This window comes from Mus pahari, chromosome 4, assembly GCF_900095145.1.
Source record: "Mus pahari chromosome 4, PAHARI_EIJ_v1.1, whole genome shotgun sequence".
In the NCBI taxonomy this organism is placed as follows: domain Eukaryota; kingdom Metazoa; phylum Chordata; class Mammalia; order Rodentia; family Muridae; genus Mus; species Mus pahari.
The window spans coordinates 115,062,782-115,087,656 of NC_034593.1; the positions used below are offsets into that span (position 1 = coordinate 115,062,782).

General features: G+C 39.5%; 1 protein-coding gene across 13 annotated transcripts in view; it reads right to left on the minus strand.

Moving 5' to 3' along the window:
- Positions 1-24,875, minus strand: part of Ank2 (ankyrin 2) — a 569,474-nt gene that overhangs the window by 30,327 nt on the left and 514,272 nt on the right. For 7 of the 13 annotated variants that reach the window (XM_029537925.1, XM_029537924.1, XM_029537920.1 and 4 more), the window contains 9 exons: positions 15,443-15,667; positions 12,768-12,922; positions 10,132-10,343; positions 9,321-9,525; positions 7,697-7,793; positions 6,066-6,294; positions 5,145-5,270; positions 3,352-3,474; positions 1,664-1,696 (listed from right to left, as the gene is read on the minus strand). In XM_029537925.1, the coding sequence (XP_029393785.1) occupies positions 1,664-1,696; positions 3,352-3,474; positions 5,145-5,270; positions 6,066-6,294; positions 7,697-7,793; positions 9,321-9,525; positions 10,132-10,343; positions 12,768-12,922; positions 15,443-15,667 (1,405 nt within the window). Of the gene's footprint in view, positions 1-1,663; positions 1,697-3,351; positions 3,475-5,144; positions 5,271-6,065; positions 6,295-7,696; positions 7,794-9,320; positions 9,526-10,131; positions 10,344-12,767; positions 12,923-13,893; positions 13,993-15,442; positions 15,668-16,637; positions 16,662-21,662; positions 21,699-24,875 lie in introns of all 13 variants that reach the window. The other 6 variants (XM_029537921.1, XM_029537916.1, XM_029537917.1 and 3 more) reach the window with 3 other exon arrangements.

The following is a 24,875-nucleotide window of genomic DNA, read 5'->3' on the forward strand; positions in this document are numbered from 1 at the left end:
CACTCAGAGTCTCTTATGTGCATAGCAAGAACCTACTTGTAATTATACACCTGAGAGTGACACCAGCTAAGGTTTGTATATATAAATAAACACATTCGTATATCGCTTCTAGGTACTATAGAAAGCATACATTATTCCTGAGAAGAGATGACCCCAGAGGTGTCTGATATGAGAAATTCACAGTAGGACAAAAGTCATGAAGAAGGTCTGAAGTCAATCTTAAGCTGTAAGTGCCAACTTAATGGAGAAAAAAAAAAAAAAAAGATAGCAAAGCATGCTGGGTAGTGCATTCTACAGATGTCATTTTGTAGCAATAGTGAGCACTGCTCCAGAGCTCTCACCTATGACCTTTAGGAAGACCAGAAACTTCCCGGAAGTATTTCACAGGAGAAAAAAAAAAGTGTATCTGATGGAATTAGTTTGTGAACACAGCCAAGTTGGTTTCCTAGTTTAAGGGCTAGGCTGACAGAATCCCTGAGCACAGGAAGGACACTGAGTGTGTCACAGTGACACAGTGTCACAGTGACGCACACAGGGGACTGTGTGACCAGTCAAGCATCTTCTGACGGGGCGTGTGAGAGACGGCCATCTCACAGCTGGTCTACAGCTTCCTATGACAGAAAGGGGGATGTGGGCAGCCAGCTGAACCAAGACCAGGCATTTCAGGTTGGTGGACAGAGAATGGTTGTTATATTTTTCTTTGCATTTTTTTATATTTCAGATGCATTAGCATAACATTTAAAAATGATAGTATATTAAAAACTTATGCACTAATGATAATTAGTTTTAGAAACTTAAGTGACTATAATAGTGGATAAATATAAAGTGGTTTCCAATGAGTTCTTTCATTTCTGTTATAATATTGGGTGTTTTCAGACCTTTAAAAAGGAGATAAGGACACATTTGCTTTAAAAATTGAAGTGGATATGACCAGATATCTACTTTGTCCAATGCACCGTCTTTAGAATTTGTTTCCTGTATCTGTATGTAACTTCACACAGAAGATAGGAGAGAAGCCCATGCTAGTGAGGTGTGTGGAGCACTATGCTTGGCAAATATATTTTATTAGGAATGTTCATTATCAGTATATATTTATATCATAATCTCGGACCCTAATGATTGGACTATGTGTTCCTGAAAGTTGGTTAGTCATAGTGATTCTCAATCTTAGTGTTTAGGACCACATTATATTCCTAAAAGTTACTAACTTTCATTTATATAAGCTATACACAAACAAATCTGCACATTCTAATTGGAGCTAAGAAGATTCAAGAACCCACAAATATCCCAGCACACACCCTAGCCAGCGTGATGACGTCACCACAGACACACCCTATGGTGTGCGATGAGGCTATGAGACCTATACAGCAAATCACCATGTGTGTGTGATCACCATGATCTTCAGACATCCTCAGACATGCCTTTGAGTGTCTATCAGATAGTGCATCTGCAGTTTTAGAAGTTGTAAATAAATGCAAACTATCGCATTATGGCCTAAAATAAATAAGGGAACTGTGATTTTTCTGAACACAGTTCACCAGATAAAGAAACATAGGATCAGAGAGGCTGACTAAAATTCTAAAAGTCAGAGGCCAACCACATGCTCTTATTAGTGGTATCAGCGATGACATAGCGGGAACAAGTGTTGCTGTTGTAAAATTACCTCTTCCTCCTGCTCTTGATCTGACTCCGATTCCTTGATGCCCAAGATGCCATGCAAGATAGAAAAGAAGAGAGAAGGAAGAAAACATTTAGAGGAAAGGAATAAATACATCCCACCTCCAAGCATCAAGCAGGCTCAGGGTCAGCTCAGGCTGCTTTCTTAAATAGTTTATGGAAGACAAAGAGTTAAAGAAGACTACTCAAAGCTTACACATTCAGAGAGATAGAAGGGTCCTACGATGGACACGCTAATTTCTGACCTGAGGCCACTAGCAGTGCTAAGGCTTGGTATTTCATGTGTCTGGTGGACTTGATCTACAGAAACCATAGTGATGCTCTCCCAGTGACCATGGATAATGACTAAAACTGTCAACCATCATTAGTAAGCCTATGTTGAAAGCATTTCAATACTCAGGCACCACACAGGTTTTATTATAATAAAAAGCCACTAAGTTCTCAAGCATAACTGAGATATGCAATGTTGGGCATTTTACTCTCTTCATCTTGCGTAACTAAATAGAAAGCCATCATTAACAGCTCTCCCTGCTATATCTTGCCTCAAAAAACATAAAATAGATTTTTTTTTCACAGCATGTGGATAGCTCACTGTAACCAGTCAAAGCACAGTCATTCTGATATTCGTGGCCTGTGTATCTCTCCTGTGAGTCATAACTGCCATTCTGCCTCTAGAGACAACACCAAAGTGTATTTGTGTCATGGGATTGCAATTAGATCACGTGTTTTTGGTTGATCTATCTATTGCTATGTTCCATACCGTGCATATAATACATGGAAATACATATTCAATTGCTCTTTTAATTATTAAGAAGTGTCAACAGTAAACATATGCTAGGATCCTTCCTCTATATAACTGATGGCTATTTCAAAAAAATGAGTAGTTAAACCAATACGCATAGCAGCAACTACGATGGAGTAAAAGTAATATAGAGAGTTCTACAGACTCTGGATCGAAAGTTTTACGCATTTCCCTGCTTCCCTTCCAGGTCTCAGCACCACTACTCACCCCTTCCCCAAGTGCAGAACAAACTGAACACTTGTAGCAGCTATATACCAACTACCCTCTGTGGCTAGCTATATTGAAAATGGTATTAGTTTTAAAAAAAAAAATAAAAGCTTTCAAAATAATATTGCCCACATCATTTAACTGACTGAGTTGCCTTCTTCGACATAATCATAGCGGTGCGTCAAATGTACTCCCTCTATCAAGATGATATTTTTATACCAATCATGTTAAATTAATTGGAAAGTTAATTTAAAATTCTTCCATTATTAAATCAGGACAGGCTCTGAGATGAGAAGGTAATTACTTCAGTAAAAGATAAACTACAAGGAGTTTGCTATGAACCTTTAAGTTGACCCCACTCAGAGTGGGTAGTGAGCAGACGCTAAAACACTAAAATCCTGGTGGGAGGAAGTGCATCACGTGACTTCAGCAAGACTCACAGAAACAAGAATGGGGACAAAGCCAGTTATTTTTTTTTCTTTAAAATTCAGTCCAAAAAGCATTAAAACTTAGACTCATATTTTTCTCTGCCATATCTAATACATAGCAATAAAACCTTCCATCAAAGTGCATTAAATGCCAAAATGATTAACACATGTATTTGTGTTCTGTGTCTTTTAAAAAGGAGCTGAAACTCCAGTTCTATGCAGTGGACGTCACAATACCTTGGCATAAATCGGCAGGGTGATGTTTAAGTTGCAAATAGCTTGATGCACCAGTCCTCTTGTGGATTTGGGTTCCTTCATAAATGAGAGTCGTCCGCAAGGCTCCTGGGTTGTGTCACGTACCTTGAATGAGAAAGACATTCATGTTTCATCCACATCTGACATCAGATGTGCTTTAGAGGGAAAATAATTCCAACTGGGTAACACTTACAGAGGGACATAAAGTCCACAAAGACTCAAAGCTCTTCCCTTCTCTACTCTGCTGACATCATTTATAACCCACTTTGAAAATGTCTTTCCGGTATGTTTGCTCTCTGAAGTATGAATGAAAGAACTGTATGTATTTTAAGGCAGACAACAGGATGGCCTGATATGCACACAATGTAAAATGAAGCCAGCAGTCACGCTAATTTACAGGCGCTGTCTCACGCAAAAGTCACCATTTGTTTGAGGTAAGGACTCTAGATCCCTTCAGATCTCACAGCAAATTTCAAATATAAAATAATCGTTAACTGTAGTTTTATTTCTATACATTAGGTCTCCAAAAGAAATTCACCTTTTAAAAAAACAGAGGTAAAAATATTCCTGCCATAAAACTGTCCATTTCTGCTAGTTGTAAGTGCCATGAATCATGTTCACGAAGTTGTACAATCACCATCATTTTCCAGAGAAAATGCTCCCAGTACATATTCCCTTCCCATTCTCTGCCCCTGACGATCTCCATGCTAGTTTGTGTTTCCATGGGTTTGTAAAATGGAGTCACATAGTATTCTCCTTGTGGTTTATTGACTTAGCACAACCTGTTCGAGTTCATTGTAACATCAAAACTTCATTCAAATTTAACTGTGGTATTAGTGATAGGAAACATCATTTTAACCACTTTAGGTGTATAATTCTATGGTACAAATACACGCACTTCAATGTATAACTATCCCCACCCTCCATCTGCATGCATAATTGCTTCCCAAACTGAAAGTTTCCATGTATTAAGGAGTAATTTCACTTCCCCCACCCCCTTTCTCCTGAGAACCACCCTTTTACTTTCTATCTTTTATGCTCCTGGTATTCTATGCTAAATGGAGCCATTCATATTGATTTTTCTATGAAGTTGAATTGATGAAAGTATATCAAGTCTATAGCTCTAACTAGAATAATTTCTCATTGTACTGTAATATTCTAGGTCTTTCGAGAAATTATTACAAAAGAGTTGTCAGTACTCATTTGGTCTCTGCATTAGTTACTCTTACATACACTTTAAAATCTCAGCATGGACATCGAAAGTAACAGTCATGAAGAAATAGGAAGGCTGGGCGCTTAAGTCACCAATAGAGTCATTGCATATTAGTAACTAGGTGTGAGGCTCTAAGTTTATTCCCATCAATACACACTCTTTCTATCGCCCCCCCCCTCACCACACACACACACACACACACACACACACACACACACACATACTCACATACACACACATACACCTATACACATTCATATATACATACACAAAGAGATGATTTGCCCTCTAATCTGGGAAACAGTAGCTAATGTCCTACTTAATACATTGATCCTAGTTTGTCTTCATTCCCATCATAAATATGTTCTCTCATTAAAAATTATGATTGACTTTGAACTTCAAAAATTTTAAAAAAAAATGTGTTTTTGTAAACACCTCTAAATTTGTTTTAAAATCACTGGAAATGTTTGAAAAGCACATGTTCTTACTATGAAAGTAATTGAAAACAATCCTTGTACTTAAATAAATGCCTAACTAATTTTGATTTTTATGTATGCATTACCTTGACAAAGAGAGGAAGTCTGTTTTCTTTGAAGGCAAAAAAACTGAATATATGATGTTGGCCACTCTTGGTGAGTGGAACCAGGTTGCCAAAACAATCAACATAAATAGGTTTTCCTTCCAATACCTAAGAGAAGACAGAAAGCCAACATGGAATAAGATAGCTAGAATCACTTTTATGTCATTTATACAAGCAAAGTAGTAGGAATTCTTGGAACCTTCAGTTCTGAAAATACACATACACAACAATGTTCACACTGCTGATTGATATCTGTCAATCATACATGACAATGATCACACAGCTGATTGACATCTGTCACATACATGACAAAACATTCACCACCATTTCCTCTTGCTACTGAGTATCTTCAATTGCATAGTAACTCAATTTTCTCATTTTTAATGTTGTATCATGATACCCACAAAGCCCCATATACCTAAATATAAACTTTGCATTAGGTAACTTTTGATACCACCATGAGGCAGAACACAGGGTGTCAGTATATAAACATCTATACTGATAAGAAATTCTTACAAAAAAAAAATCAATGTAAAAGTGTATTTATCTGGACTAACACTTAAACAAAAGGAAGTTAAAAGAAAATCCAGAAAAATAAAACATCTAAGCTGCTATAGTTATAACAAACTCATAGTCACCTATATGCTCTGAATTTATCAATAACTGTTTTTATTTCAATGAAAATAATTTTTTAATTAAAAATACATTTTAGAGGAATTTATCTACACATATAGAGACAATTCATTTATTATATAAATTGTCAGAAAAAAATCAGATTTTGGAAATTGGCCTTCAACTGAGAGAAACATAGGCTGGTCATCCTTTTGCGAAGCAAACCTTCTTCCTATAATAACTGGATTACAACTGACCTGATAGTGAAGTCATACAGTACAACATTCCTACCTCCACATCCCTGCTCCTGGCCACCTCCGAGAAGTTTTCTTGTTGTTCAAGGGTTTTATCTACTTTGTCATCTGTCATACAGAAACACCGCAACCTGGCTTCAATGGGGTCATGTGACTTGGCAAACACTACAAATTTGGCCATATATGGTACACAGATAATTTCTCTATACACTTGTGATGCAAAGGCAACAGACTCCTGAATCTGTCGACAGTCTATCAGCCAGAACCTACAAAAGAAAAGAAAACCAGTTACCTAAAATTTACAGTGTGCAACTTGAAAACAGATTGATTGCTTTGATACCATCAGTATTGTCATCAAATGTTTCTTGAAAAGGAAGGACATGAGGGAAATAAATGACAAGAGGAGGCTGAGGAAAGGGAAACAGAGGCAGAAATGGCAAGGAAGGCAACAGGACAGATAGGAGGTCTGGAGGTGTTAAGAAGGAGAGATGCATGACATATGTTTTAAGATCAACTCTGAACATCCATACATGTACAATATACACTTACAAAAAGAAGTCCTTAGGTAACATACCACCATGCATACATACATAAATACAGCCAATAGAAACTATACCACTTTCAAAGCAAAGAAAAAACAAAACAAAAAGATGGAATTAAACATTCTAGTTGTGTTTATCCTTTTGTGTTCTTCTCTATAACCAATCTCTTGACATACATATTGACTGCTTTTGAATTCTTTGGTAATAAAATAACTAAACTAAAAAGTAAATAAATAAATACAAAAAAAATAACTCTTTGATATGTAAGAGTTCAGTATCAGACACTGTGCTGTAGATATTTATTTTCCTTGATTCCTCTCCTATTCATTTAACCTTCTGAAGGTTTCAACATCATTTTCTCATTGCTTCTTTATCCAAGGGGTTAACCAGTCACTGAGACTAAATCAAACCAACTAGAAATTTGAAAGTTTTTATCTAAAGACCATGTGAATGGGAACAAATGTTAAATATCAATTATGGCATGCAAAAGAAATAACCAAAAGATCCCTCCAGTCTCTTAAAGATGTGTAACGTGCAAATGTGTTAGGGTATATGACACACTAACTCTTTTAGCCACTAAGCAAGATACACTGAACTGCATGTTTTGGTATTCTGTGGAAAGAGTAGCTCTTCATGCTGTTTTTTTTGATAACAAGAAATTTCTCGAGCCGGGCGTGGTGGCGCACGCCTTTAATCCCAGCACTCGGGAGGCAGAGGCAGGCGGATTTCTGAGTTCGAGGCCAGACTGGTCTACAGAGTGAGTTCCAGGACAGCCAGAGCTACACAGAGAAACCCTGTCTCGAAAAACCAAAAAAAAAAGAAATTTCTCATTCCTTGGGAACTGGAAATATCAGCTGTGGCTGCCAAAGCTAACACCAGAATCACTGAGCCAAAGCAGACAGACACTTATTTTCCATAGATTCTAATCTGACTGTTGGGACTTGGCGACTGTACCATTACTATTCATGTCAAAGCAAATGTAGACCTTACTCAAAATTAAATTTGATTAAAATTAAGTATCTTTGAAAAAATTAAGAAACAATATCAAACAACAAGAAGGAAAGATGATTTTGAGAAGGAAGGAAGAAGTACAGTGAGTGGGCTTTTCTGTGCTGCACACACATACCTGGCAGACACGTTGGTTGTAAAGGAAACACACTCATTAACAAATGTTAGTGGCGTCGTTCCTGTGATGTCTTCCCACTGGGCAGGCGTAGTTCCACCTGAAACAGCAGGATTGTGGATGATTATTGGGCAAAATTAGAGACACAGGATTGTAAATAAAGTCTCCGTGCTTCTGACTGTTCACCTGCGTAACCCCTCCATTCCACAAAATGACATGAGGAAAATAAAATGAGCAAGGATACAGGTTAGTGGTAGAGCATTTTCTTAGTATGTGCACAGCCTTGTGTTCAATCCTCAGTACAAAGCCAAACCAAACCTAAACAAGGCAACTTTCGGGGCTGAGGATGTGTAGCTCAGGGTAGCTACTTGCCTTGCTTAGCAAATAACACGCCCCAGGTTCGAATGCCAGCACCACATACATTAATTAATTAATGACATTAAAATGAGAGAGTACAAGCTATCATAAATCAAATATCAAAAATCATAAATCAATAATACTAAGAAATGACACTTTAAAAAAAAACAGACACCACCTCAAGATAATTAAATTTAAAGGAAATTATCTGAATATCTGTGTATTAGGAATTCTGTCCCTGGTCTCCTACATAGCCTTCTGAGAGAAAAAAATATCAATGGTTTTATCCAATGTTGGACCCTGCCGGCTACAAGATGTTCCCATTAGTGCAAAAGCAGCTGGACTATGTATGGGGGAAAACAACTGTTCACTTGGTTAGCTAGGAGGCCTGGTCCACAGGAGCAAATACAGGTGTAGATCCCTAAACATGGCCAAAATTTATGGCTAGGGAAAACTGTTATTGTGTTGCTAAATGTTCATGTTGTCAAGCTGCCTTGTAAATATTTATGTTTCTATCTGTAGATGTGATCCTTGGTCAGAGAAGCTCCTTAGAGATGTAGGTAGTGGTTAATACAGAAATGCATAACTGCTCAAGTGCTGAGAATAAGCAATTGTTCTGTTGTTCTCACCGACAGTAGGTGGGACATCTATCATCCTGCCCTGCCTTGGGGCTCAGGGATCATTGTGGAAGAAAGAGAAAACAAAGTTAGAGCCACAGTATGAGGAGGAGTGCCACAAGTGAGATGCTGCAGCTGCACAAGGGCTGTTGGATGGGTCAACTCACAGGACTGGGTTGCCTGCACAAGATCACGCCAGGAAAATTCCTGCATAGAGAGCGAGGAGCTGGTGGATGGCACCATACAACACACATATGGGCAGCACTAACACCTCAGTGGGTTAAAAAGCAAAATTAAAAACATTTACTTTAAAAATGACTCCATATGTAAGTATGTAATAGTTTGATATAGCAACATTGTTTGGTGAATAACTCATTTTTTTCACCTCCTGTTCACCTAGTTAATTTTAAAAATGCCTTTCCTAAACTGATGTATTTAACCCCGCAGCTTTTTGACATAGAGCCTTTTCATAGTGTGCAGACAGTTCTTGAACTCACAATTCTTCTGCCTCTGTCTTCCAAATCCTGAGATTACAGACATTCATCTATATTCTCAACTTCTCCAGATACCTATGGTAAATGTAACTTAGCTTTTTAACTATTGTTAAGTATCTTCTTCTAGAATTTTCTATGGTATAGTCACATATGACTTACCTGTTATGCTGCACAGTAATCTTAAGGTTGGTGCGTCTCCCCCAAAACCATTCAGCATGACGTCACTTGAGGCTTTGGGGACAGGAATAGTCATAGTAATCGGCTTGTGGAATTTTCTTCTCCTGGGTTCCAAAGTGACTATTGGGCTGAAGGTGGCTTTGTTGCCTAGGATCTTCTTCACCAACTCGCTATGCATAGGTTGAGCCTTTCAAGGGAGGAAAACACATTAACCATGTATCGTATTACGCTAAATGTCAAATACCTACCATATCCAGACATTGCTTTTTGTCTCACAAATGAGTTTGGTGAATTTCAAATGTTGCATCTGTAAGATTAGTACTATTAAATTCTCTCTCTCTCTCTCTCTCTCTCTCTCTTCCTCTCTACATATATATGTGTGTATGTGTGTGTGTGTGTGTGTGTGTGTGTATAAGATTAGTACTATTAAATTCTCTCTCTATATATAAATATATATATAATTTATTTATTTATCTATCTATTGTGTGTGAGACGTGTGTGTGTGTGTGTGTGTGTGTGTGTGTGTGTGTGTGCGTGCATGCTACGGTACACATATGCAAGTCAGAAGACAACCTGAGGAAGTTCTCATCTTCCGTCATACAGGTTTCTGGAATCTAACTCAGGTAGTCAGACTTAGGAACAAGCTCCTGCACTAGCTTAGTTATCTCATCCATTAGCCTTTGTTCACTCAGGAAAACTTTATTTCGGTGGCATTTCAACTCCCATTTGAAAAGCTAATTATAATAACGGTAATAAACCCCCACAGGACCATCTTTATCCTACATGGACATACCTGCAGGCCTACTCGAATGCGCTTGGTGAGTGCGCCCTCTGGGAAGACAGCTTGCACCTGTGACACCACCGTGCTGCTCAGTACTCCACCCTCGGGCCCAATCAGGTTGCTGTCCTGTTTGATGCGAGACACCACCGCAAAGTACTGTGGGAAGTCACGAGTGATGATGCGGCAGATTCGTTTCTTTTCCAGGTCTTCCGGACTGTCCAGCACTGAGACAAGAAATGATCCATCTTCATAGAGCAAGTGACTCCTGAGAACGTTCTAGCAGACTCACGGGCATGGTTAATAGTGAGCAGGGAGGGCAGCAAAGCCCCTATTCAGTTAAAGTTAAAGCATAAGACTATCCTAACACTGAATAGATAAATATCGGGAATAGTTTATCAGCTGTCAGCAGTCTGCAGGTACACTTGGGGAAAAGCAGGCCTTTCCAAAACGCTAAAACAAGTGCACTTTGGGCGAGAAGCATCCATGCAATGCTGTCTCTGTAAGGGCGTTTGAGGGCAAGCCTGCAGTGGGAATGAACATGTGCCTTGGGTTGTGTGATGGAGAGAAAGCTGAATTTGAACTCCTTTCCTTTGCAAGTTTCAAAGATAGCTCACAGACCAGATATTGCGGTTTAAAGAAATTATATGGTCGTTTGGGTTCTGGGGGAGTAGTTCAATAATAAACTCTGCAGTGAATGGGTAAGGTTTCTCTTTATATATTCTGTCCTGTTGTCACAGGTTTGTGCCTGGGCTCAACATCTGGGTTTCAATATTCCTCTGAGGCTAATGACTTACCAAATACAGTACCCAGTGACTTACCAAATATATTACCTCAGAGCAGAGGGTGGGAGAACAGATTCTATAAATTGCTTTAGTGTACGTATTTAGGGCAATACAGAAAATCTGCTTTGAAATAGAGTCAATCTGTACTAAATGTATCAGTAAATTTAAAGAACTGTAGAAAGTTGCTTAGTCTTAGAAATTGTTTACAATTCACTATAAAGTAGTAACTCTTCACTGACTGTTCGGCATGACTAGATATTAAACAGTGGCAGTCCTGGGGTCTAATCACAAACAGTGGGAGAGTGACACTCTGGCCAATGAATGCTATAGCAGAAACCTATAAAATAACATATTTCCAAAGGTGGATATATCAAACTGATTCTTTGGCTTTGAAGTGAATTTCTTCTATGTGCCAATTATTATAAGAGTGGGCCTTCATCCAAGGGCAAGACGCTAATGTGCATGGTGACATCAATGATGGGTGACCACTCAGATGAAAATCTCCAAAACCATTATAATGCTAACGCTAACTTCAGGAAGTGGAAGGAGCTAAGAGTTGTCACCTTCACTGAACACTAACCTTTCCACCCTGCTTTGAAGAAACTGACCTACACACTAGACAGTGTACTTTTTCATCTTCTAAACCTGGCCTTTATTCTTACTCAACCTCTACAGGATCAGAAAGAGATAAAAAAGGAGCTGTGGGCAGGCTGCTCTTCACAGATAAACTTGACGTATGGCTGTGCTTTGCCTTCATGTGTCTAGCCCTATACAAGCACTGCACACATCTGGCAATAGGGTAAGGGGCTTGTTCTGTTTTTGTAGTTACTTAAAGTGGCATGTACCGTGCATTAGGGACAGGACCTCTCCTCTCTTCAGTTTGTGGGGCCTGATGACTCAGGCACGTATTTCAATTTGTGCCTCAATGGCTTGAAGAGATTTGGGATTACAGAGATCAAAGTTCTCCTTTAAAAACAAAGTTCCACAGGAAAATATGTATATGATGCATCTGCCATTAAGGTTTCATTCAGTTCATCCGAAGTCTCCATATGAATGACTGAATGAATGAACTTAATGTTCCTATCTCTTAAATAATAGAAAGCTTAAAAGGAAATTATATTATTGTATAAGATATTAGTTATAGGTAGAGTAAGATTCTCAACAGAATACCTTAGTACTTTTAAAAAGTTAGTCTCTTAAACATCTAGTTTTTCAAACCTGGTAATTAAAATATTACAGTGAGGCTCCAGTGAACCACTCTACCAACAACTAACTCATTGTACCCAATACTAATTATATAAGGATATAGAACATGCATCATACCCAGTACTAAAATGTTCAATTTCTTCAGTCACAAATTGAAATATTTGTGTGGCTGGAGGGAGGGACTCATTCTCAAGATCCACGAATTGCATAGAGGAAAAATGCTAGCCCTGATACTAGCTTCATGCCACTTCAAGTAACCACAAAGCTGAACAAGCCCATCACTTCACTGCTAAGTGCATACCGAGTTTTTGTGCCCATTTGTTATGAAGCATCATCTACTCTACCGTTAGTTTTAGATTCGACAAAGTATTCATTAAAAGATAGAAGCATGCGGAGTATACTTGTTAAAATGAGACATTTAATACCTTAAAAGGCTTTACTTTCCTGAATTTAAACATAAACACGGTTAAGAAAATGGATTCAACTGTCTATTCAAATTTGTTACAGTTAGAACACAACAGACAATGTGCAGGAGTAAAACACCCCATAAGGCACCCAATGCACACACAGGAAAAGAGACAGCCAGATGATCTTAAAGCAGTGCGTGATCTTCATGCCTCTGCCTTAGATTTCTTTTGGACCCTCTTAACCCGAAGGTACCTTCATCCATGCCATTAAGGATTTCATTCAGTTCATCCTCAGTGTAGTCACAGAAATGCTCTTTCCAGCTGTCCCCATTTTCACTGCGCAGGACCACCAGCTCCCTCTCCTTTCCTCGAAGAGCGGCGAAGTGAGGGATCTCCACGATCACGGGCCTGGCACAGCAATGCAGAATACTCAGTGTAGACAGGATAAGCAACCCCAAGACAAGCAAGTCAACACAGTCTGTTGCAAAGTGACCTGGAATTCTGCTTTTTCTAGGGGAAGGGACACAGTGGGCCATTCTCCAGAGCCCAATGACTAACAGAGGGTGGGACAGCGACACTCCACCTCAGGGGCATTGGTCCTCAAGTACGTGCTTCTACTTTAAGCCAAATGATATTTCCCTGTGGGTGCAGTGGCATTCTGGAACGTCTCCTTTGATAAATGTAGGTGTAGCACATTTAACCAAAAGAAATGTACATGCATGTCTACAATGTGTGCCAATCTCCTAAAAACATGTTCTACAGGTGCAAAATGACAACATGACTTAAGAGGGACAATGGCTCATACACTGCATAGTTCAATGTGTTGTAAATGAGATGTCAGAAAGGTAGACTACTGTGCTAATGAGCCATGCACTTGTGGCTTTTGCTCATACTGTCTTCATTCAAGGAAACAATAGGCATGTACACACCCTGTGGCTCTAATGAGCCACTCAGTCAATAGCCCAATAGTGTCCAATGCCTATTACATTCGGGATACAGAACATGCACTATTCTATGATATTTTAGGTCACATTCAACATAGACAGAGGCCTTCCATTCTTGAGTCCAGGTTGCTTTGAGACAGATTCCAAACTCATCATAACGACATCATAACTAGCACAGAGTACAACTAGGCAAATCTCATGCTTGAACGAAAATGAAGGTCACAGCACTTTAAGGGAGAAGATATAAAACGTCACTCAAAAATAAAAGTCACATACCACAAGGGTCAGAAATGGTCCACTAAAGATAGATTATACAGAGTTTAAATCATAGAGAGGGACATGTCATGGGCACAATGACGAAAAGAGAAATCATATCGCAGAAGAAGGAGAAGAATGGGGGCCAGCAGCCATCAATTTGTTTTAAGTCGCTCCTACCCAAGGAATTTGGTTCCAGGAGGCCCCAGCTGAAGGATGCGGCTGACCAAACTTTCTCCCTCATTAAGTGGGGGAGGAGCCGTTGGCAGGTGAAGTTTACTGAGTACATCCAAAGCAGCAATGAAAGAAAGAACAGAAGTGAGCTTCAGGTACCGTGTCCACAGAACCCCAGCATCACAGGGTGAAGTTTGCTTTCACACTGCGTTTGGTTCTGCCCCCTCCATTGGTCACAAAGAGCAAGGAACCTGAGACCCAGAGTGTACAATGGAGGTGCTTCTGGGCCAGGGGAGCACATGGCTGTCAAGTCTGTTCCTACTGAGGTTCACTGCCAGGGCCCTAGCCAAAAACGGAGGGGAAAAATTGTTCTTTGGGAAAGTCAAAACTGTTGGGAATACAATAAAAACTCTGTAGAGCAACAAGATGTTTTCATGGATATTCCTCAACAGATGTGAAGGCTGTCAAAAAGCCGACAACTACCTGAGCAGGAGGGAGTTAGGCTCTGGACTGAACATCCAAAGACTCTTTTCTTTTCTGATGCAACCCAGAACTTCACAGGCTCCTTCCGAAGCTCTACCTGATAAGAGCTATGAGAGGTGGTTTCCACAAGGGGGAGCTAGCAACACATCCCCTTTCAGGTGTGAGTGTAATTTGGAGCAACCTGTTAACAATTTGCCCCAAATTACAGGCTTTAGAACATTTCCAGAGTTCTAAAGCAGGAAACTCTCCCCAGTATGACATTGACAACAATCAAAAGGCATCCTAATTAGTAAGAAATTCCTCTCAGCCTTAAGTGCTAAGACTTAAATACAGTTCATTTGTTTCAAGATGATTTGAAATGTGTCCCCCTCCAGAGCTTCGTTCTTTTGTCACCGTTTGGTGGTAGCCTTTCACCTCTTGACACATTGAGGTGCCACTCTGTATGACAGCAGCCTTACAGAGAGACAGGAGAAAGAAGAAATGACAATTTCTGCTCAAAATTGCCAAAATGAGCATGGTGGAGGTTGGTCTTACATTTTCATTTTACACCGTGACTTAATAGCTCAAGGTAGCAATTTTGATTAACAGAAAAAAAAATCATTTAGACTGAATTCTACATATTCCATGAGGGCAATGACTTTTGTGTTGAGTTGAAGGCTACTGTCCAAAGAGATGGTGGCAATTGGATTCATAACCAAGCGATGCATTAAATTTATGCTTCAAACAAAGCACATTTGTTTCTTTACTCTTTGCCTCTTAGCTGCAGACAAGAAGCAGAAATACCTACCAATGCCTAAAACAAAGTTATCCCATTGGGAATCAGTCAGCTATTTCCATATCCAAGGAAAAGCACCAGCAATGTGCCTGTTTAACTCATGGGTGCCTGACCATGCTCCCATGGAAGTGAAGTCAAGGATCAAGGCACTGTTTCCAATTTTTACAAAAAAGTCATAGGAGTCAATCTTTTTTCTCAAAATGGCTTGACATACCTTTGGTGTTCCATCCCATTGATCTCGGGTAGAGGGCACAAGCCCATCGGAGACTAAGTAGGAGTCTTATGGGAAAGCCTTACCCAAGGAATTGAGCTCCAGACGGTCCCACTTCAATCAGGCGGCTGGCCAGGCCTTCTCCTTCCACCATGGGTGGCATTGTTGCCAGTCTATGGCGTTTCACAAGGCGGCAGGTGACTCGAGTTGGGGCTGTGCATTTCCGAGGCGGGATAATAATCCTGAGTCCATTGTGTCTGCATCCTCGCATGGCACCACCACGGGCATCCACCATAAAACTGACTAGGAAACTGAAAATTGAAATAAAATATTAGATGTGCTTCAAAGCAATTCAGGAGATAAACACACTCTGGGAGGTTAACTTTCTCTATACTGTGTATTTTCTCAGGACAATTCTTTTTAATGTAACTGCCATGTGGAAAAGTTTTTTTTTTTTTAGTGCTTATGCCAATATCCTAATATCCATATTTATATACTTTTATTTTTTAATTTGTGTATGATCTTCACATGCTACTGAAGAATACTACCAATTTTTGTTGGTAACTGGAAGGGAATTGCTCAGAACACGGGCAAGCCTTCTGTCTTTTTATCTGTCCTAAGTAATCCATGCGTTCAAATAAGAAAGACCAAATTGTATATGTTTTAAGTGAACTCAACATTCCAACATTACATCTGTCTAGCTCATTTTAGTGTAATCTCAGAACTGAAAAGAACAACCTTAAAGGTCTTATCCCAAGGTCAAATCCATGTTGCTACTGTGTCCTGTCCCCAAGCCATCTTTCCCAGCATGCAGATTTTTCTGATTGCAAGATGGAAAACACTGTTTTAAATAGAATCAACTAATTTTCTGGTTTAAAATTGTGTTTGTAACATTTAAGAGGTCTCTGTGCTAAACTATTCTAACTGAAATAGGGTGTGAATGGCTGAAACAAACAGAGCCCCCTTAGCTCTGTATCTGCGCGATATGTCCAGCACGGGCAACATGTGCTCATACTGATGGAGGTGCTGGCACCCCGTGATTTCCCTCAAATAATAATGAACTGGACTTGAAACTCATTTATGTTTGCAAGAGCATCCCTGTGACGTCTGCTTCCTTTATTGCTCATTGATCATGGCAAAAAAAAAAAAAAAAATCAGTAATCTCAGGTGTCTTAGGCTGTTAAGTGAAGAACTCTGAAGTTTCTTTTGGGGGAGGGGTGGTTACAAAACTTGGAGCAGCTTAGCTGCAATGTTTGTTATTTCATTAGTCATGACACTCACCAAGGTCTCTTGAGCAGGCACCTCCTACAGGAGCAAAAAATTAAATAGCACAATAATCTAGTTGTCTGTGTCCATGTTACACAAGGACGGGTATGTACACTATGTAGGCTCATCCACAGTCACTTCAGCGTGCTCCCACTTCCAATGCGTTTGCGAAGTGTACACGAGAACAACAGAATGAAAGCAACATATAGGTGTTTCACAGATCGGCTAAGATACAGAGAAGTGCGCCAGGCCAGATCAACACACCCAGATATTGCTTCCACGACAACACTGAAAACGTTTGAAAGGTATTCCATCAAAGTAAGTGGTGGGATAGAAACGCAACACATTGATGTTATTTTTAAGGAGAGTGAAAATATCATAGCATCCTCTTTGCAGCAGAACACATAATGCATTAGACACGCCATTGAACAGAAAAACCTGTTGCTAGTAAGAGAAATGGGTGCGGGGAAGCCCAGAGTACCCTCTGAAGCACGGCATGCAGCATGAAATCACAGGAGCCACAGACCTCCCGCATGCAAGAGCCAGCCTAGGCCTTCCATTCTCCCCTAGCTGCTAAGCTTTCAGGAGGGGTGAGAGCTGCTTTGCACAAGCAACAGTTCAGAGGACGTGAACTGTTGATATTCTGGGTATTATCAAGACACAAGGAGAAACAGCTTGCAGCTTTTCTTCCTCTTAGTCTTTAATATGAATTCTTAAGTATTTTCTTTCTGACTTTTAAATACACACATTTGCTGGAAATACTGGAAATACTTCCAGATGAACATGCAGATTTTCCCTTTATTATTTTTATTTGAGTACATTTACACTGATTTTTATTTAAAGGTGAATGCCTTCAAATGCCGCAGTTTCAACTAGCAGAGAATCCAACCTCACTGCAATATTTCTTACTCATTGATAGTTAACATCAATACTTCCTTTGATTTCCTTCCCTCCTCAATTTTTCTGAGATAGGGTCTCAGGTAGCACAGGGTAGCCTTAACCTTGCTACATTTGTGAGAATTAACTTTGGACTCTTTAACTTCTTGCCTTCGCTTCCAAAGTTCTGTGGTTATAAATGTATCATCACACCCGGTAAAATGTTCAAATCTCGATTACTCTGAGCAAGGAATCGAGGTGCTGAAACTAGAAGAGATTATTATGACATGTCACGAACCCTTCTAGTAACTAGGTGCTTTGAAGGAAGTTACAAGGTTTGTGCACTCATGTCCCAGGCCCTTATATTTCCATGATATTATTCCAGGGACGGCCTCTGGTCTGCAGGATATCAATTCTCTACCCAAAAGAACATGTAGGCTACTCTGGTGGTCTACCTTCAAACGAGTGACTCTGTGGCCATTCCCTTGACATGACATGGTGCCACAGAAGCCCTCTTTCTGTCATACTTCCTCCCTGATTTCTGCTTCCATGGTCCTTTTGTGTGACATCCCCTAAATGTCAGGAGCTGTGCCAAGAACTTCACACTCAAAGCCCAGTTGTCACTCTCTGATTTCATCCTTGCTTGGGCCATCTTGCTAATTTCCTTGGTCAATATTATATGACCAGTCAGCTCATCAAGGTGTCATCTAAGGGCTGTAACAACAGGGAACACAGTCTCAGCACCCCAGTACTCAGTACAGGATGGATACAGAACACAGTAGGGAGGCGAGAATAATTTTTGAATAGATGAATAATTTTTGAATAGATGAATGAATGTAAGAATGAAGAGGCAGGCTATGACAAATGGTGTGTTCTTACAAGGAACAGAGAGAGTAAGGCTAAAGTGTGAGAGAAGTGAAATCTTTGGTATCTGGCCTGTTATTACAATCAGGATTCACTTAAATCTCTATGTTCAGATGCAGCAAAGCAGCTGGAAAGCACTATGTCTAATCTTAAACCACATGCATTTCTGATGAACTGAGAAATCTGGGTAGCAGCTTCATAGAAAATGGGAGACTGTGAAAGCCAAAAGTTTAGATCTCATGCAATAATTTAAAAAAAAAAAAAAAGATTACAAGATTGTATGAAGAAAGACTAAAAAGGGAGAAGTTGAAATAACAGAACGTAAGAACTGACATAGCACATAGACACACCTCCAGGAATCACACCTGTGTCATTAGTGAGCCCGAAACAGTTCTAATCAGACGCAAAGGAAATTGGAAAAAATCAAGTGTGCAATGTGCATAATTCAGAGGAAAATAGCAGACTTCTGAAGAGGGTTAAGCCTCTAGATTTTGCCAAGTAAGAGAAGAAATGGCACAGGCTACCAGACAATCACAAACTCCAGTGGAGATATTTTCCTTAGAAACTGAGAGGAAAGAGAGACCAAAAGGTAAAATAGAAAGATGCCAAGAAGCAGAGAGGGCTAAGAAGACATGACCTCTAACTGTCAAAGAACAAAGGGTATTAAAGTTTAGCCCTGCTGTAAAATGTTCTGGCTAAATTGGACTCATAATATAGTTATCAAATGACTAAGACAAAACTTAACTGTGTACTCCCAAGGCCTCTCCTTAAAGTACGAAGAGTAGGAGAAACAGAAACTGCATTTCACATTCAGATGCAGAAGTCTTCTGGTAAAACCAGCAAACTATCTTGTCAACCCCACCACTTTCTAGCAGAAAACTGGGTAAGCATTTGAGGAATTCCATCAAAAATGGCAGAATACCAAAAGGCGCCACTACCTGGAAGGCTAAGGGAATTAGGAGCCAGTTATTCTGCAGTGTATGGAGCAGGAGCCAACAGTGCAGGAACGTTTTTACTGTGAGGACTGTGGGTAAGGAGGGAGGATGAAAGGGGTGACTCATGAGATAGGTCTGGAGTGAGCTGAATGTATATGACTCTCACATGTGGGGGACATTAGAAATGAGACAATACGATCCTTGTAGACATTTACCGACGAAAGGAACTGGGGGGAAACCTGACAAGGCAGCTCTGTGTATGTGTAAAGAAGGAGAGCTACAGACTGAAAGCTCGGCTCTGCAGTCTGGAGTGTGACATGGAAGCCTCCCATCTCTGGGAGCTGACCCGATCACCATCCACAGCTATGGGGAGTGGTAAGCCATGTGCGAGTCAAGAATAAAGATTCAATAAATGGCCGCGCTCATCATCTTCTCCTTTTCTGCTTTTTTTTTTTTTTTAAATCTTTTAAATGTCATGATCATTAAAATATATATCATACATCACCTAAAACACTGGGGAAAACGTATTAAGAATGTTCAAGGTATTCACATGTGTGCTAAGGAGTTTCACGTCGTCAATAGAATTTTGGTGAGATTATGTAAGTGTGAGGATTCTGTTATGGCAACACAGTCTGCTGTGGTTCCATGCTCTTCCCAGGCCCAGAACTATCTCTATTTTGAGCTCTTTTTGTAACCGCAGTCAAGTAACTTGACAATTTTGTTAACCTTGTTCTCTTACCCATGAATTAAGGGAGTTAAGTGAATACATCTATGAACTTATTGCCCTAATGCTACAAATTTGATGTAGTTCATGGCTGGCTAGATCAGACAATCTACTTAAATGTTTGATTTTAGATGGCTCTGGAAGGTTTCCTAACTGGAAAGCAAACTGTAATTACCCCTAATCAATGGAGTCTTTGACCTATGGTTAAATAGATACTTTGCTGAAAACATGTAGATGTATTTCAGTAGACACTGACTTAGGACTACTCAGGGAAAAAAATAGCAAGGGGATATTGCCTCTGGTGCTTCTGACTTTTCAAATGACAGCAGTCATGCAAAGTAGAAACTCTGCAGTTTTCTAAATTGTGAGATACAACGTTGTCACAATTTAAAAAGGAATAAAAGCAAATGCAATTCACTTTTATTAGACAGAGGACTTGCCAATAAGTATGCAATTTCATTAGCTAACCCGGTACATGCTTCAGAGGAGGCAGCAGAAAACAAGGATTCGGACTTTTAAGGACTGCACTGTCCACCCCCAAAGTTACTGACACTTCAAATTTCCATTTAATTCATCTAGGACCATTGGGCTGGGAACAGGGAGGAGACTGCAGCATTCAGAGTTAGTCACTGGGTGAAAGACAAGAGAAAAGATGCATCAGGGTGCTTCAGTGAGGTCATGTACACAGCAGAGGCCCTGGCATCAATTCTGACTCGGTGGTACTATGCGAAACCACACCAGGAGCCTCCTTCTCCATCATCTCCTAGTCCTTTCCTAGTTCTCCAGATTCCACAAACTAAAATGTGGATGGAGAAATGACATTGACTAGGGTAGTTCAAATTTGTGTAAATCACTCAATAATTATTTACCAATCCCAGTGTCCATGAACAGATAGAGAATATTTATGGTGTGCTTGAGAAAAGATAAAAAGATTAATTGAACTTTTGGAATGAAAATATAAAACTGTCTTATTTTTTTGAGGGATAATCCATGTTATCCTAATGGATGGCTACAGAATAAAAATCCTTTAATCAGCAGCCCCAAAGGAACTTTAAAAATAACTTCATTTAAATAACATAGCATAGTTGCTATATTTACAAGGTAGAGATGTCATTCCACAGTAAAATTTCCAAAAATATCAAAAGGTTGGACTTAAAATAGAGCTAGCAAAAAAATACCATTAATAAATAATGCTTTGACTCACCTAGAATGTGGCAAGATAAAGCAAAACAAAGAAGAAATGGTCTGAGTGCTACTAAAAATAGCAACCTTTAATAAAACTTTGAAATAGCTCCACCAATTTGCCTAGTCACGGGAGCATAACATGAGCTTTCAGTTGGATGTAGCACTTTTTCTCACGAAAGCATCTACGATGTGGAGGCCATGACCAAGGTAGGAGTCCATCTTAATGTTGGCCCAGCTCACCTAATATCTGTGACATTAAATACACCTGCTTTTCCTTTACTGGGAAAAGGAAAGTGAGCAATGGACTCAATTTAGAGAACATAAATCCCTGAAAATATTTTGCTAGACATCATCAACACTAAAGCATCCTGAGGTGGGCATATGCAGAAGGAGATGGCAAAGGGGAGGGGACCAGAGGGGGCACATGTTCAGAGAAGGAATTACGCAGAGGTTCACCTGCTGTTGTCACGATCAAGACATGGAGAGGCGCGGCTGCAACAGAATAGATACTTTAGCACAGAGAAAGAGGTAATAAGTGAAATATAAAGAATGAAATCAGATGTGGTTTTGATTGAAATATTTAACTCATATACCAACACAGTAGTCACTGAAAAAAAAAAAAGATGGAGATACAAGTAAGATATCACTCTATGCAAATATAATAGAGATGTCACTCTCCATGCGCTTAGGGAAGAGAAGGCTTTGGAGCCTTTGTGATTCGTCCCAGTTTAGGAAGCTGGGGAAGTTACATATTCACTAGATACAGAAGTGAAGCCTTAGTTACCGTTGGCTCATGGGGACACTCAGTAAAGGCTAAGTGTTCAAGAAGCTGAAAAGCACCAAGTGACATTATAAAGACAAATAGAACGTCTTGGATTCCATGGATGTGGTTTTGATTCAATTGCTGTCCACTGGGAAATTCTTTAATACTTTTTAGATAAGGCAATTCCCTGTTGGGCTACAGCAGAAGAAACACAAACAGGAAAGATACAGCTTAAAGGATACCTTCTGTGGCAGATACAGCATAAAGTCTTTAGCAGAGTAGGTAACATTAATCACCTATCAGTGGGCAGTAAAGACCTCTGCAAACATAATCTCAGTGCTTCTCTACAAGACTGTATTGACTTCTTTGAGCATCGTGGTCCCCGAACCTAATCTAACTCCTAATCTTCACTAGTCTTTTACCCACAAATCTGGGCATCCTTAATTCTACAGGGTTTCATAACGTTCCACTGTTTGCTGACATATGCAAGTGTATTTATTTCTTCAATGAACCAGAAATACAGTCTTCTAGAACAGTGGATTTGCTACTTTGCAAAAAATTTTTCTCTATCTAAAAGAATTAGCCTTCATGGATCTGAAAGAAGTCCCAGGATATTTTAAGAAATAGGAACAACTAAATTAAATACTGGAAGTACTCCTGTAAGCATTTATGCTATGTTGTCCCATGCAGAAGAGACTCGGCCGCCTTACACGACAAATATTCTGTGATTTGCATCTAAATACATCTTTTGTGACTAATTTGTGTGTGTGTGTGTGTGTGTGTGTGTGTGTGTGTTAGCTCAAAAGTAACAACAAAAGCTGTCTTGAGCTTGTTTTAAAAGATTCCTATCTCTAGGCTTTATTTTACTTTTGGCATATCCTAACACCTGATGAGTTGGTATTTAATTCTCAGTATTTGGCTATCATTAAAACATTACAGAGACTTTCAGAATAACGATATATAAAGTGAGTTACAAAACTAGATATTGATAGAAATGGCCTCATGTTAGCCAATTCATTATGCATACATGCAATTAAGAATTGTGAAGTTATTTTTTTTCTTTTTTCCTTTTCTTTCTTTCCTTATTTACTTATTTATTTGGTGTTTTGTTTTGTTTTGGGTTGGTTGGTTGGTTGGTTTTGGTTTTTTTGACACAGGGTTTTCATGTATGGCCCTGTCTGTCCTGGAACTGGCTTATAGACTAAGTTTGCCTCAAACTTACAAAGATCTGCATGCCTCTGCCTTCTGACTACTGGGATTAAAGGCGTGTACCACCACCACTTGACAGAAGGTTTTTGTACAGACTACTGGAAACCCTTCATGAGGAGCTTCTAAGAGTGGCTGTTTCCTGGGTTCATTATGAGTCTGTCAAGCAACTCAAAAAGAAAAAAAAAAAGTCAAGAATTTCATTTGTCAGATTCTGGATGTATCTGCCAAGAAAAGCCAGTTTAATCATTGACCCAATCCCTCTCTGCCAGGAGCATCTTTAAGACATGAAGTAGAGGGAGAGGAAACTACCAGTACTGATCAGTGCACGCGAGAAGCTGCAGCTTGAAGGTAAGATAGGCTATTGAATTTAATGCAGCATTATCCTCACAGACACATTGCATATAATCACAAGTTCTCTACATTATCCCCTTAGCAAATCAACACCTTTCCCTTACATTTTGGGTAGATTAAAACTCAGATCCTTGAAAAATATCTAATAGCTACTACTTAGGAACCTAGAATGTGATGATTAAAAAGTCAGTGTTACAAGATGAATGTTATGTATACATTGATATGAATATCACTTTCAAACTTTGCAGCCCTTGGAACCATTGAGTTTTCAAGGCTAACGTTCCTTCTACTTAAAATCATCTGTAGCACCATGTTTGATGGACATGATAGAGACATCAATAGATGATGCTACCTGGTAGAAACAAGCCCACCATGCCGTCATGGACTGGATATATTCTTATTGCCATTCGGATGACTCAGGGCACGTTCTGTTTAACTAATTTGGAGTCTGTGAGAAGTATGAAATGTGTCTAAGGAGATCGTAGAAATACTAAAAGCTATATTCTATCGAGTACTGACAATTTCAAGGTAAAATCTAATGATGTTAAAAGCATTTACTGTCTAAAAACTCCCCAGTGGAATAAATTTTTAACACTCATTTTAAAAATAAGTAAATGGAAGTCAGAATTTTTTTTTTTATGATGTGCCCACTGCCACATACAGTCAGCATCAGGGTCTGAATTCAGATCAGTCTGATGTCAAAGGACAGGCTTAGCTGTCAGACTCCTCTTTGTCATGTGGTCTTTTGACTTCAAAGGACACTCACTGCCTACTTTCCTGAACAACTGAGTCTAGTGCTTTGCAGAGCTGGCAGATGTTGAAGAATTAAAGTGGGCAAGAACCTTCTAGAGAACTAGATGTGTTCTCTGCCTGATCGACTGAGCAAAGGTTTTTTTCCCTTTCTAACAGTTTCAGTAATCTGAACTCATAGATACCAATGCCAGGAGCTGAGGACAGAGGCTCTGGTGTAATGGGACAAGGATGTGAATTGCACATCGTTGTCTTTAATGATTTATTTTTATTTGATGTGCACTGGTGTTTTTCCTGGATGAGGGTCTCAGGTCCCCTGGAACTGGAGCTACAGACACTTGTGAACTGCCATGAGGGTGCTGGAAATTCAACCTGGCTCCTCTGGAAGAGAAGACAGTGTTCTTCACAGCTGAGCTATCTCTCCAGCTCTGGACACTGATGTCTTTTAAGCTCCCACACTGATTTGAATAAGAGTCAGTATAATAAACATTTGAAATTCAGAAGAGCTGGTTTGCTGCAGACCAATTTTTTTATAGTTTTGTTTTCTTTCTTCCTTCTGTCCTTCCTTTCCTTCTTTCTTTCTTTCTTTCTTTCTT